This window comes from Micromys minutus (assembly GCF_963924665.1).
Source record: "Micromys minutus genome assembly, chromosome: 6".
Taxonomy (NCBI): domain Eukaryota; kingdom Metazoa; phylum Chordata; class Mammalia; order Rodentia; family Muridae; genus Micromys; species Micromys minutus.
Window position 1 is genome coordinate 50,028,906 of NC_137975.1, and position 12,749 is coordinate 50,041,654.

General features: G+C 44.0%; 2 protein-coding genes across 3 annotated transcripts; one reads left to right on the forward strand and one right to left on the reverse strand.

Annotated features, from left to right (window-relative positions):
* Positions 1-132: 132 nt before the first annotated feature.
* Positions 133-3,474, reverse strand: RPP38 (ribonuclease P/MRP subunit p38; the record flags this gene model as incomplete). The annotated part of the gene is made up of 3 exons (XM_080918070.1): positions 3,290-3,474; positions 2,625-2,681; positions 133-973 (listed from the first exon to the last, which is right to left on the reverse strand). Exon 3 carries the CDS (start codon positions 961-963, stop codon positions 133-135), a length of 831 nt encoding a protein of 276 aa, XP_080774196.1. The 5' UTR covers positions 964-973; positions 2,625-2,681; positions 3,290-3,474.
* Positions 3,475-6,624: 3,150 nt separating this feature from the next.
* Positions 6,625-11,184, forward strand: ACBD7 (acyl-CoA binding domain containing 7). Of its 2 annotated transcripts, none has more exons than XM_080917881.1 (4): positions 6,625-6,705; positions 10,695-10,815; positions 10,914-10,976; positions 11,061-11,184. In XM_080917881.1, exons 1-4 carry the CDS (start codon positions 6,694-6,696, stop codon positions 11,132-11,134), a joined length of 270 nt encoding a protein of 89 aa, XP_080774007.1. In that variant the 5' UTR covers positions 6,625-6,693; the 3' UTR covers positions 11,135-11,184. The 2 variants fall into 2 exon arrangements, with proteins under 2 accessions (XP_080774007.1, XP_080774008.1); XM_080917882.1 differs by having other exon boundaries at positions 10,695-10,812.
* Positions 11,185-12,749: the final 1,565 nt, after the last annotated feature.

A 12,749-nucleotide genomic window follows, 5' to 3' on the forward strand; every position in this document is an offset into this window, starting at 1 on the left:
TCTGCCCCACCCAAAGAGAAGAAAACCACCTGCCTGCAGGATCCTAAGAATGTATGTAAACACACTTGACTTTATTTGTTTCAACACTTATTTAAACCATATACTTATATGACATGACAAGGTCATACAAAACTACTTTGAAATGGGTTTTTTACTTTTGGGGGGTTTCCTTATCTTACTAGGGTTAGGAATGAGTTTCTTTATTTTAAGGGGCTGTAGTGTTCCAGCTGGAGCTTGTCCACCTTCAGCAAGCTTCCTCTTACTAAGTTTTATAAGGTCATCAAATGAAGTGTCCAAAATCTCTTTGTCCTGGCTTTCCAAAGATTCAGTCTCCAAACTGTCTGTGGGATCTGGAAGCCATGGCACATTTAAGCTGGGCACCCTGGGAATGATGGCTTCCACTTCATCAGCAAAGTCCACGGTATTCTTTCTGAAGCCCAGGGCTAACACACATTTCAAGCCAATGACTGGAGCAATTCTCTCGCTGAGCTGAGGTACCTGACAGGCGGGAACAGTTCTGCTTAAACTCAGCTGAATCAAGTGTGAGGTGATGATGGCAGGCTTGACTGATGCACACACCAGCACCAGGAGCAGTTCGTTCCTCTCCAGAGCTCTGGTGACCTCGTTCACACCAATGACCAGCTGTTTCCTGACGTGTGCAGGTGTCCACCCTGACACCTGCAGATCCCCATCAGCCTTTTTTGGATCCTCACTAATTTCAACATCTGGCCCACATCTTTGCTCTTTTATAAAAGCTGTTTTTTTCCTTTTTTTTTTATCTTCAATTTTCTGAAGTCCAATTGATTTAAACTTCTCTTCAAGTGTCTGTAATATAAAATGTATGTCTTCTCTCTCCAAGGTGCTCCAGGAAATAACATAAGGGTTGTTCAGTGATGTCTTCACAAGCAGAGGTCTAGTCTTCCGAATAGATCCCCTCTTTGGTGCCTGAGGGGCTGCGGCCATCTTGAAAACCCTTTGGAAAGAAGCAAAATGATAAAACTCCTGTCAGCAATGCATGTTTTGGGAAAATTACGGTTATATTCTCCATTTCTTATTTTGTTTATTCCAGATTGATATGCTACAGTAAGACTAACTATATGGGCCCAACTAGGTAACCATATAACTTCTGTGGCAAAATGAAGTAATTTTAATTCCCCCTATCTTTTCGTGTGAGAGTGACTGGTGTTAATCTACAGATTTGTTAGCATCTTCCAAACTTTAACTGGACTTCTACTCGATATTTTTAAAATGTTAAAAACACAGTGTATGTGGTCAGAGGACAACTCTACCAAAGTAGATTTTCTCCGCGTAAGTCTGAGGGGGTTGAACTCTGGTCACAGGCTTGTGCCTCTTGAAACATCTTGCCAGATTCAAGCACACTGAGCTACACCAGTGGGCAGATGGTGTTCCGACACAGCTGCTGGTAGGCACTGAAGTCCCTGCGTCTGACCCCAGTTTATCTTCTGGAGTCTCTGAAGTTCATAATGAACCAAAATAGAGACAATCCATGTCCAAGGCTAAAACTAAGTCTCCTGCCTCTCATGATCCCAAGTTCCTAAGACAGTTGAAACATGCAGGCACCTATGCTCTGGCTGGCAATTTCATGAAAAATAGGAAAAAAATTGTGATGAAGTGAGATTAACCTATTTGGGAGAAATAAACGGGTTGAGCTCCTTCCAAAAGCAAATAAAAAACAAACACTGGCTTATTTATTCTTCCTAGTGACTATATCATATTAGCCTTACAAACAAGTTAGGATGCTCTTAACTGCTCCTTGTCGGGTATTCATTCATTTAGATCCTGTTTATCCTTTCCAAAGGCAACTGTGTGTGTGTGTGTGTGTGTGTGTGTGTGTACATACACACACACACACACACACAACATAGATGTATGTATACTTCCTCCTCTCAGTTGTCTCCTTCCTAGAGTTCCTCTGAGGACTATAAAGACCCAGTTGACAAATTTAAAATTAAAGTTGCCTCTGATTAAGGTTCCTCTAATTCAGGGCACTTTCTCCACACATCTAGTTCCTAACACTTAAAAGAGTTCCCCACTGTGGAGTAGGAAGCTGACTCACTGTACAACTCAAAGCCAGTTTTCCTGAAGACTATAATCATGGCTCCATCTTAGAAATAACCTGTGGCTTTTAAGAACAGTCTAGGCTGACTCTCCCTCTAGAGCTTACTGATTTGGAATACTGGTAGAAAGGTGCCTAACATATCTACCTAACATGGAAGTGTTGGTGTGGGACAGGTGGCATTTGCAAACTGGACAGCCATAGGAAATGGTGTTGCAGACTCACTCTCCTGACCCTTCTGGTCCCTTCCACAAAAAGTCAGAATTCCTCCCATTAGATTCTACTGACATTGGCAATTAATAACTGCTTTCTTCCCCACCATGCACTGCACTATTCCAGTCGATCCCCATGAGCTGCGTGCTCCCCACAAGCTCCGAGATTCAAGAACAGGTCAAACAAATCTAGTGAAGTGACTACCAGCAGCTGGCATCCAGCTGTAGGTAAATGACCAGGAAGCAAGACAAATGGTCCCACCACAGCTCTCGCCAAACTGCAAGTCAGTTACTGTATCTGCCTAGCCCGTCAAGTGTAAGAGGGACACACTCACAGATGCTCTGCAACCGAGGGCCTGCAAGATTGGGATGCACTTAAGATTCACAGGAACCTGGAAGGGGAGATGGAAAAAAAGCCAAGTCTACATAAGATGACTGCCATGCAATAAATCTAAAATGCTGAACAGCAGGTTCACAGAGCTTGCTCTAGTGCCTTCCCAGCTATGTTTGCAAGCTGCTACTGCCTACGGGACCAACTGCAAACTCACAATGTTTACCTTTTTTACACTCCCACTTCTCACCTATTTGAAACCTTTCTCCTTTCACCCACCACACATATTACAGTCTAACCATTTAGTGAGGCCTCTGGTTTCTCGTATCTTTATTCAACGTACACTGTGCCAGGTATAGCGCTCAAATACCATCAAATTCTTAGGAATTATCTATCCTTGATGCTCCAGGCCATTAGGCGTTGGGCAAAGCAAACAGCCTCTGCGAGTAATAAAAACGGCTTACTCTAAAGGCAGAGAGGGGTCAGGAAAAGAAGTCTCTGGAGGAAATGACCGTAAAAACCACTATCTAAAGAATTCCTTTCGAAGAGTAAAAAAGTTCAGTATCGCTCGAACAGAGATACTAGAGTGGGAGTTACTGAGTTAAGGACAAGATAGTGACTCTGGGGAGCCTTTCGGAAGGGAGGCGCGATTAGAAAAGCATCACAGACCTTAATTTGGGGAGGAGACCCTGGAAAGGCGGTCAGCAGCAGAGAAGCTCCCGTGGTCTGGGTGGGGGGAATGACGTCAGGCCACGCGACGGAAGAAAACGCCCCGGAGGCAGGGATCGACTGTGAGACCAGCCGGAAAGAACCTCGGGGAGACCGGGCACTGAATGACCCCCACACCCCGCGGTGATCCGGGTGCCCACGGGCTGGGACTTGGACCACAGGTTCGCACGCGCCCACCTGTGCAGAAGCACCCCGCGGAGACGTGACAGGTCGATTCACTGCGGCGACTAGGGTACCGCTGGGCACCACAGCGCCGGCTCCACGTGCGCCCGCACTGCGCGTGCGCAAAACACGAACTCCGCCTACCTGCCTCTCGACAGTACGTCACGCCGAGTAAGGGACGTCAGGCGTAGCTAGGTTACGGAGAGCGAGACCGAGCTCTGGACGCACTGCGCAGACGTAGTATCTGTCTCGCGAGAGTGTGGTTGCTGTAGTAACCAGCCTCTCGTTCTGACAGGTTGTCTTAAAGGTGATGTACCAAGCAGATCAGTGAGCCCCTCTGGTTTTAGCCCAGTTGCTTCTGCCCTGGAACTCTGGCCTACCGTCTCTTTTCGTTCTAGGGACGCAAAGCGCCAGCCTCTATAGCCATCCATTCCCCTGCACACGTCCCCGCGCCACCACGAAAATCGAATAAGAGGATTATATTGCATGTAATTACAATATATGTGGAGAATCTCGAGCCCTCTAAAAGGGAAATAAGGGCTGCTTTTAGTTCCACAACAGCACTCCAGAATATTTCAGCAATATCTGTTGTGCCTCCTGACTAATGGAGACACACACACACACAAAGAAAAGAGAAAAGAATAAAGGCTATAAAACAAAATCACTGGAAAGTTAACTGGTAAAACAGTGAAATAACGTGCTAAAAATTAAAAATTCTGTTGGCTACACTTGACAGGATTTTTATTTTATTTATTTATTTATTTGGTCTTTACTGTCCTTATGACTTTGCAAGGATCCAGGTCCTTTATTTTACTCCTTTTCTCAGTGTCTTCATTGCTCATTTTAGACTAATGTTTAGAGTCTAGCTTCCACATTTTCATTATTCGCCACCTATTGGACCTTCAAATAAAACAAAAACTGTTGCTTTTGGTTAGGGATTGTTGAAGTTTTTACAGGGAATGTGTGGTGTGTGTGTGTGTGTGTGTGTGTGTGTGTGTGTGTGTGTGTGTGTGTGTTTTATCACAAGTAAATTAAGAAGAATGAAGTCAGAACGTGTTTTGAATGTGCCAGCAGGTTTTTTGTTTACTAAAACGTTCTTTACTGTAACCCACAGTCATGGAGTGCTAAAGACAGTCACGATGGTAGAGTTTAAATACTAAAGGTTCACATAAAATCCTGGCGAGTGGGAGATTGAGGCAGGAGACTGCAAACCGTAGCTCAGGGGCTAGAATTTACACACACTCACCCACACACATCATACCACATCACCTCACAAAAAAAGCAGAAAGAGGGAGCGAGAAAAAGAAGTAAAAAGGTAATGCCTATGAGTATTGTCCCACCAAAATTCCAGACATAAACTTTACCCATGATCTAACCTTCCGCTAGATCATCTTTTCAGCTCTTACAAGTCTCTGTAGCCAGGCTGCTACGTTGAAACCCTAACCTTACCAACATCTAGTGTACCTACGCCACGGACAAGTTAATTAGCCTGCTATGAAATGATAAAAAAAAAAAAAAATAGCGCTTATTCTAAGGATTAGAAAAGAGCCCTGTGCAAGATGCTTACCACAATGCCTGCCACATAGTGTCTGAAAAATGGAACCACGATGACCCACTGACAGCTGTGGCAGAATTAAGTTAATAGAAATTATGCATAGCCTCTACTATTTTGGTCCTTGTTTTCTATTTGAAAACTTAGTAATAGTTCCACAAGAATTTTATTCCAAAAGAATATATCTCAAAAGTAATTTCTTTCCATTTATGTAGCACAAACTTAACAAGAACATATGTTTGAGTGCTTATTCTTGATTCTTTGTGAAGATGCAGTCACCTCCATACCTTTTGTTCACAGTAATCTAACTTACTTCACATAGATGTGTGCTAGAAACCAGAAATATCAATTCAGTTTATGTTCAGATTTTTGTCTACAAACATATTCTTCCCATAGTTTCCTTAAGTGCTATGCATTGGGTACTCTGTATATACACCAAATGGTCAGTTTATTTTTCAGTGATAGCTTTCATTTTACATTGTAAATAGCAGTTATGTTTGTGAATATATCGTTTATGAATGAATGTACCGTTTATGAAAATAGTTAAGTATGAATATCTCAAAATAGTTTAATAACTTAGAAGGGTTATAAAAGTGTTCTTTCTGTATTAACTCTTGAACAGCTAGATTTAAAGGATGCAGCAATATAACTTTAGCTTAGGATTCTGGGTCAGAAATTATAGCATTAGAACTGGCGATAAAGTTTGTCAATAAAAACGTTCAAGAATCGAACACAAGACTCTACTTGTCTTGCATGGAATTCTGAGCTTTGCTCTGCCTTGTGTGCTATTGTGATTTTGTGGAGTCTGCAAACATACTATTAATGACAATGATTTTTTTTTTTAGTTTTAGTTTTTTATTAGTGCGTAGTAATTGTCCAAAATGCTCACTTTATTATGGCTTTTCCTGCATGTCTACAATCAGTCCAACATTTAAGTGAGTTAACCGGAAATGGATTTTAGAGATGGGCAGCCAAATCAAAGTCTGTGCTGTTGGAGGGAGGGAATGCGCATCTGACTCCATGGCAGCAATATGAATGGGAAGTGTCTTGAGCACTCGGGCCACTCCGGGGCAACATTGGGTAACAGTGCTACCTTTGCATAGATCTGACCAGTAAAGAGAAAAGGCACCTGAGAAGACTCGGAACATTTGTGTATACTCATGCAAGCACAAAATCAACAGGACGTCGCTTCTCCGTCTGTCGAATTCCCCAGAGACGAAATCCGCTCTCCCTGAGGTCAGGTAACAGGCTGAGGAACCAACTCAGAAGAACTCCCGCATACAGTGCTATAGTTAACCCAGGCGCCCGCTAAACCCGACGGTAGAATGGGGAGGCAAGGAAAAGGCAAGGAAACAGCCACAATCTGAGCTGAGGAGAGGTAGCGGAGGCATGCGTGCACCCGCATAAGTGCCTTAGTAAAAGTGAAGTAAATAAAAGAGAGAGGCTGTGCAGACTCTGGGCTGGTACAAGCTCCCGCCCAGAAACGCCCTCCCGCTCCCGTAACCAATTAGAGAGTCGTCCATGCCCAGAGAGCAACCTATAGGAGAGACCGGAGGAGGAGCTCTGCTCTTTAAGCACCAAGCCCCCGGGGCTCGCACTTTGAGCCCGGAGAGCCACAGCATTCATCATTATGTCCTTGCAGGTAAGCTCGACCTGGGAAGGCCGTGCCAGAGCAATGCTCCGATAAAGAAGCGCTCTGATGGGGCGAGAGGAGGCATGGTGGCCCCGGAGCAGGGCAGGGGTAGGTTACCTCCCAGGAGCGTCCTGCTGCGACCTTGCAGTCACTGCCACTCCTGCCTCAGCGCCTCTTTATTGCACAGTACATTGCACCTCACCATCTGTTGACAAGGACCCAGGATCTCCATAGCAACCTGCTTGGTCCTCAGGGATAGTTTAAATTACCCAGATCTGAAAAATTGACGAGCTCCTGAGGGCGGGTGAGAGTGTGTTTCTTCGCCTCTCTTAACTTCGGGAAGCAAGCGACATCCATTGGGGTTCCCCACGTCCCCTTGCTCTCAGGGATCTTGAGATGTTCTCATAGATGTGTTTTTGTTAAATAGAAGGGCTAGTCTATGAAGTTCTGACTTTACCGTTTTATTGATAGGAGTGGAAAGAGAATAAATATACATTAAAACCCAGGAAGCTCTTTTCTCTGATACGCGCATATAGGTTGCTTCTATATATGCCCTTTTTCCATGTGTGTATTATGGAAGGTATATGCACACAATACACCTGTGACATATTTCTGTATATAACAGTTTTATTAGTATGTTCTCATTAATCAAAATATACTTTTTGCTTGCTTGCTTTCCTCCTTCTTCCCTCGCCCCTTCCCCCATCTCTCTCTCTCTCTCTCTCTCTCTCTCTCTCTGTGTGTGTGTGTGTGTGTGTGTGTGTACTCCTTGATGTCCTGGAACTCACTTTGTAGACTGGGCTGGCCTCGATTTCCCAGAGATTCTGCCTTTAGAGTGTTTGCACTTAAGTCGTATGTCACCACCACCAGGCTTAAATACATTTCTAATGCATAACATTTTATATTATAAGTATAGCAGACTTTAACTATTTCTTCAGGCAAGATGTTACCATAGGTGAATGACAAACCCCATCTCTCTCTTAGTCTGGATATGTTACTGTGTGTGTGAGTGTGCATGTTTGTGTGTGTGTGCGCGTGCGCGGGGCGTGCACTCCTCTACTGCCAAGTCTGGTGATCTGGAGAAGAGGCGACTGGCTCTTGCAATTGTTCCCTGACCTCCACATGCATACCATGGTATGTGTGCACCCGCATGGATGCTGTTGTAAATGTGGAGTGAATAAAAGAGAGGCTGTTAAGTGAGCAGCCTCTATGAGCAGCGTTTAAAGCAGCGTTGGGGAAGGGGATCTCTAGGATTTAAAGGTTAAAGAGCATCCTGAGAGGATAAGAAGCTAAGGCACGTGAAAAGCAACCCTGACCATAGGGCAGCATTGAAGTCTAGCCTTCGTTCAATAATTAAAATGGATACGGGGTGTGGGTTTCTATTTACTATCAGTTTTGGACGCATTCAATCTATTACCCATGTAACAAAAGCTTTCTTTCACTTTGATAAGAGTCTAGCTTTAAAAACTACATACTTGCTTGATATCCACATCAGTGTGATCAAAGAAAGCTGGAACTGCAGTCGCTGCAACTGTTTGTGCTTAAAGAATAGATTGTTACAACTAAAAAGTTCTTTAAAACGCATGCTTAGTATTTCAATTTGAAATTCTCACCAGTGTAATAATATAACAAAACATACAATCGGTTCTAGAAGTGGGAGTTAGTTCAAGCCAAGTGTGCCAGTACACACCTGTGATCCAGCTCTCAGGATGTGGGGACTGGAGAGTCAGGAGTCCAGACCAGCCTTAGCTAGGTGGCAGGCTCAAAGCAGCACTGTGCTACATGTGACCCTGTCTCAGGAAAACACAAAGTACTTCAAGCAGGAGAGGAGGATAAAGGCATGTTAGAAACCCACTGAGAGAGGGGCTGAGGCTTGTGTGGGTCAGTCTGTAGGTTACTTAGCATTCGGGAGTCCCTGGGTTCACTTGCCACCAAGAGAAAAACAACTGAAGTAGGGGACTCATTTAAGTGTGATGTTCCAGGGTAGACAAGACAACAGAGGCAAACCCTAACACACACAGGGACTCAAGCACACTGACACACACACACATTCACACACACTGATGTGCACACGCAAACTCACATGCTCACATATACACTCAGACTCGTGTGCACTGATGCACACACACACATGCTCACACACATATGCACACATACACACTACGCTGGCAGTTCATCTGCGCACTGAGAGAACTGGTAAGTACTTTTTACAAAGACCATAACCGGGGAGCTTGGTAGATAGATACTGAAGATTCTGTGTTTTTATAACTTGTTCCTGGGTCTAAAATTATTTTTAAAACCAAGGTTTAAAATTGTAATAAAAGTAAAATGTGTGTGTGTGTGTGTGTGTGTGTGTGTGTGTGTGTGTGTGTGTGAAAGCCAGCAGCTAGAAGGCTAAGATATTCAAATGTCTTCTCTCAGAATGAAAACAGCAGTAGAATAGACCTGTATCTCCTGGGCTTTGTTAATGGCTTCATAGTGGAAATGAAAGTGAGGGTGTGTTCACCATTGCCTGTTTTTTAAACACTGGTGTAAATGTTGGCAGATTGTTCTGGAAATGAAAGCATAGATGGAATTCCATTCTCTAGTGTTAGGATTCCAGGTGTTTACTTTTACACCTGGGCCGATGGTTTTACTTAGTTACTTCCTAGATGAAGCAAAAGCAGTGGCTGGGATTGTATCTCTTCTGGTCTGGAGACACAGCAGGGGTAGAATGTTTGCAGGAGACCCTGGCCTTAACCCCAAACACCACAGAATGGGGGAGGGGAACATGCCTTTAATTCCAGCACTTGGGAAGCAAAACAGGGCAGCTAGGGCTAAACAGAGAAACCCTGCCTTGAAAAACCAACCAGCCAACCAAACAAGAATAATGGTGTGTGGGGGAGATGATTTTAAAATCAGAACACACACACCACATACACTGTGTGTGTGATTAAAAAACTTAAGTACCTTGACTGAGGAATTTATCGTCCTAGTTCAGTTCTTCAACAAGGAACTGTTGCTCAAAGGACTTTATCAAACTCTTATATAGGCTGAGCTTTCTGCTCACGTTCTACAGAAGATCACATAAGTAAACTGAGCCACCTTCAGACGGGAGAGATTTGATCGGAAGTGTCCAGAGGTCCCACGAGGTCCTTTGATCTCTGTCCTGTGTTCATTTTGAGTGTCATCCCTGCCACAGGAAGGGAACAGGAGGGCTTTAAAGCGTACTCTCGAACTTGAGAGGACATTGTTCACAGAGCAGAGGTAGGTCACATCCAACAAGGATGCTGTAATCTCACTCCACCGAAAAAAGAATCATCTGCCACAGGAGCCCAGCTCACGAGCGCAGGAATATAGGGACGGTGGCATTCCTTTGACCCAGAATGCTTTGAAAGTCACTGTCAGCAGATGTATATGCGAAGATGTTCCAACCATGGTAACTTTCCAAGGGTATACATAATCTCTAACTTGTCTCTTGCCATGGGTTGGTAGACTTGACCGTAGATACAAAGTTGTAAGGTATTACATAAATTAAGTTATACCTGCCCTTTATTTATGTGATCCGACCCAGCCTTTATGTTCAGCCCTAGTGAATTCCATCTAGATGGTCAGCTTTCCCAGTCTGTGTCCTCGCAAGGATAGCTGCATACCCTTACCCAAGATTCATTGCAAGCAAGACTTCTGAGACAGGTTTCTTCTAATACCTTTCCTGTAACCACTCCCACCTCTGTTGTCAGGACAATGGCTGCTCACCAACTCTTCTCTGTAAAGTGATACTCTCTCAAGCATTTGTTATAAAGGAAGGGGAGAGGAGGAGAGATTATCAAAAACCACTTTTGTTTAGGATGAGACACGTTTGCTAATCAACCTGGAGATACGCAACTTAATTTTCCTGGAAATCCGTTGATGTGAGGCTTAGATTTTTTGAATTAGCTTTTATGTGTGTACCTTGCTTGCAGGTATGTATCTGCAGCACACATGTGCCTCTTGCGTGTCCTTGCTGTCTTTTGTCCTAGGCTGATTTTGACCAGGCCGCACAAGATGTGAGGAAGCTGAAAAGCAGGCCGGAAGATGAGGAACTTAAGGAACTGTACGGGCTCTACAAACAGTCCGTCGTCGGAGACATCAACATTGGTGGTACCCGACCTTTGTGTCAAACAGATGTTCTCCTTTGCAAGCTCTTCGTGAAGGGCACAGTAAACGGTAACTCTGAAACTCTCTCCTTCTCTTGGCAGCATGCCCGGCCATGTTGGACCTAAAGGGTAAAGCCAAATGGGAAGCGTGGAACCTCCAAAAAGGTCAGTGACTCTTACACAAGGTTAACACAAGCCCCCGCCGCCCACCACACCGGCTGGTGAGATAACGTGTCTGTGTCTCTCTAGGGTTGTCGAAGGAAGACGCCATGTGTGCCTATATCTCTAAAGCAAGAGAGCTGATTGAGAAATACGGAATTTAGAATGTGACAGAGGAGAAACCTTCATTAGTTACTCTCTAAATAAGATCGTGTATTTTTTTTTTTTTTTTTTTTTTTTTTTTTTTTTTTTGTTAACATGCACTATAATACCTAGGACTATGTCAAAATAGTTACCTGTTTTTTTTTACTGGCTTGAGCAAGGTGACTTTAAAAAGTTCCTTTTCAAAAATTGTTTCGTAGTGTGCATATACGCTCTAATAAATATTTGTTTCTTTTTGGCATTTATGCCTGTGCTGTGCGTTCGGGTATTTTTGTGTGAGTGTTGTGCGTGCTTATGCTTGTGTGTGGAGGCCAGAAGGCAGCCTGGGGTATTTTTTCCCAGGTATGCTATTTACTTCCTACGAGGCGAGGTCCCTCAATGGCTCGGAGCTCGACCAGTATGCTAGACTGATGAACCCGGATGTCCTCTGATCTCTTCCTCTTCAGCACCGAGGTTACAGATTACCCAGCATTCCAGGCATGTTATGTGGGACCTGGGGCTTGAACTCAAGTCTTGATGCTTGCTCACGAGGCAATCTCTTTACTGACTGAGCCCTCTCCCCAGCCCCAGCATTTGTTTTCTTGACCTTATCTGTTACTCTACAATGAGTCGGTGCTACTGGATCAATCAAAGAAGTTTATTCAGAATTAACAGCAGCTACTACTCTTTCCCAGTGCTTCAGGAAGGGAGCCGGTTAGGTCACGAGTTAGGACAGCCAGGCTATATGGTGAGACCCTATCTCAAAAATACAGAAAACCCCAAAACTGAAGGGAAAGGTACACAGATCGGATAAACAGAAGAACAGTTCCTTTGTCACACCATGTAGCTTCAGGCTCCCACTGTGGGCCCTTCGGAGTGACAGGTAGACTTCGCTCTAAGCTGCTGCTTGACTTACTAGTTGATATGGGCAAGTTACCTAACCAGGCCATGGCTTGGCTGTTCATGGAAGGCCTCCGAGTTCCAGCCACTCACTGAGGTCCTCCTATCACCGTGAACCATAACTGCTAAGGGCTGTGTTTTGATAAACAAGCAGCAATTATTCTTTCTGATGAAAGAGGGCTGATGTATATTTCTAAAGACTAAACTTTGAGCCACAGTCTAGTGTTAGAGAAGTGACGACTTCCCTCTGACCACTAAAATTGTACAAGAGGCTGAAGGTATAACCCTGTTTAGAGGCACTTTGCTGATAAAAATTTGTCCAAATGGCAATCAAATTAGATTCTAATAAAAAAAAAAAAAAAAAAAAAAAAAACCAAACAAACCCAAAGGATTCTACTAGAGGTTTTCTTTCTTCAGCAATATTTTTATTTATTCTTTGAAAATTTCATAAATGTAAACAGTGGATCACGTCTATTCCTTGCTTGCCTTTCCAACCCCTGTGATGGATGTCCCCCAACATGCACGCCTCCCAACTTCCCACTGAGTCCAATTAGAGCTGCCTGCATGTGCCACAAGGGTGTAGTGTCATTTACTGGAGCATGGGTAACCTACTGGTGGCAATATCGCCAAAGAAACCACCCCCTCTTCCCTCTGTACTCCCCAAAGTGCCTCTGCTCCACTTCAGCCCATGTCCTTTTCCCAGATAGATAAATGCCCCATGAGGAAATTCATTAATAT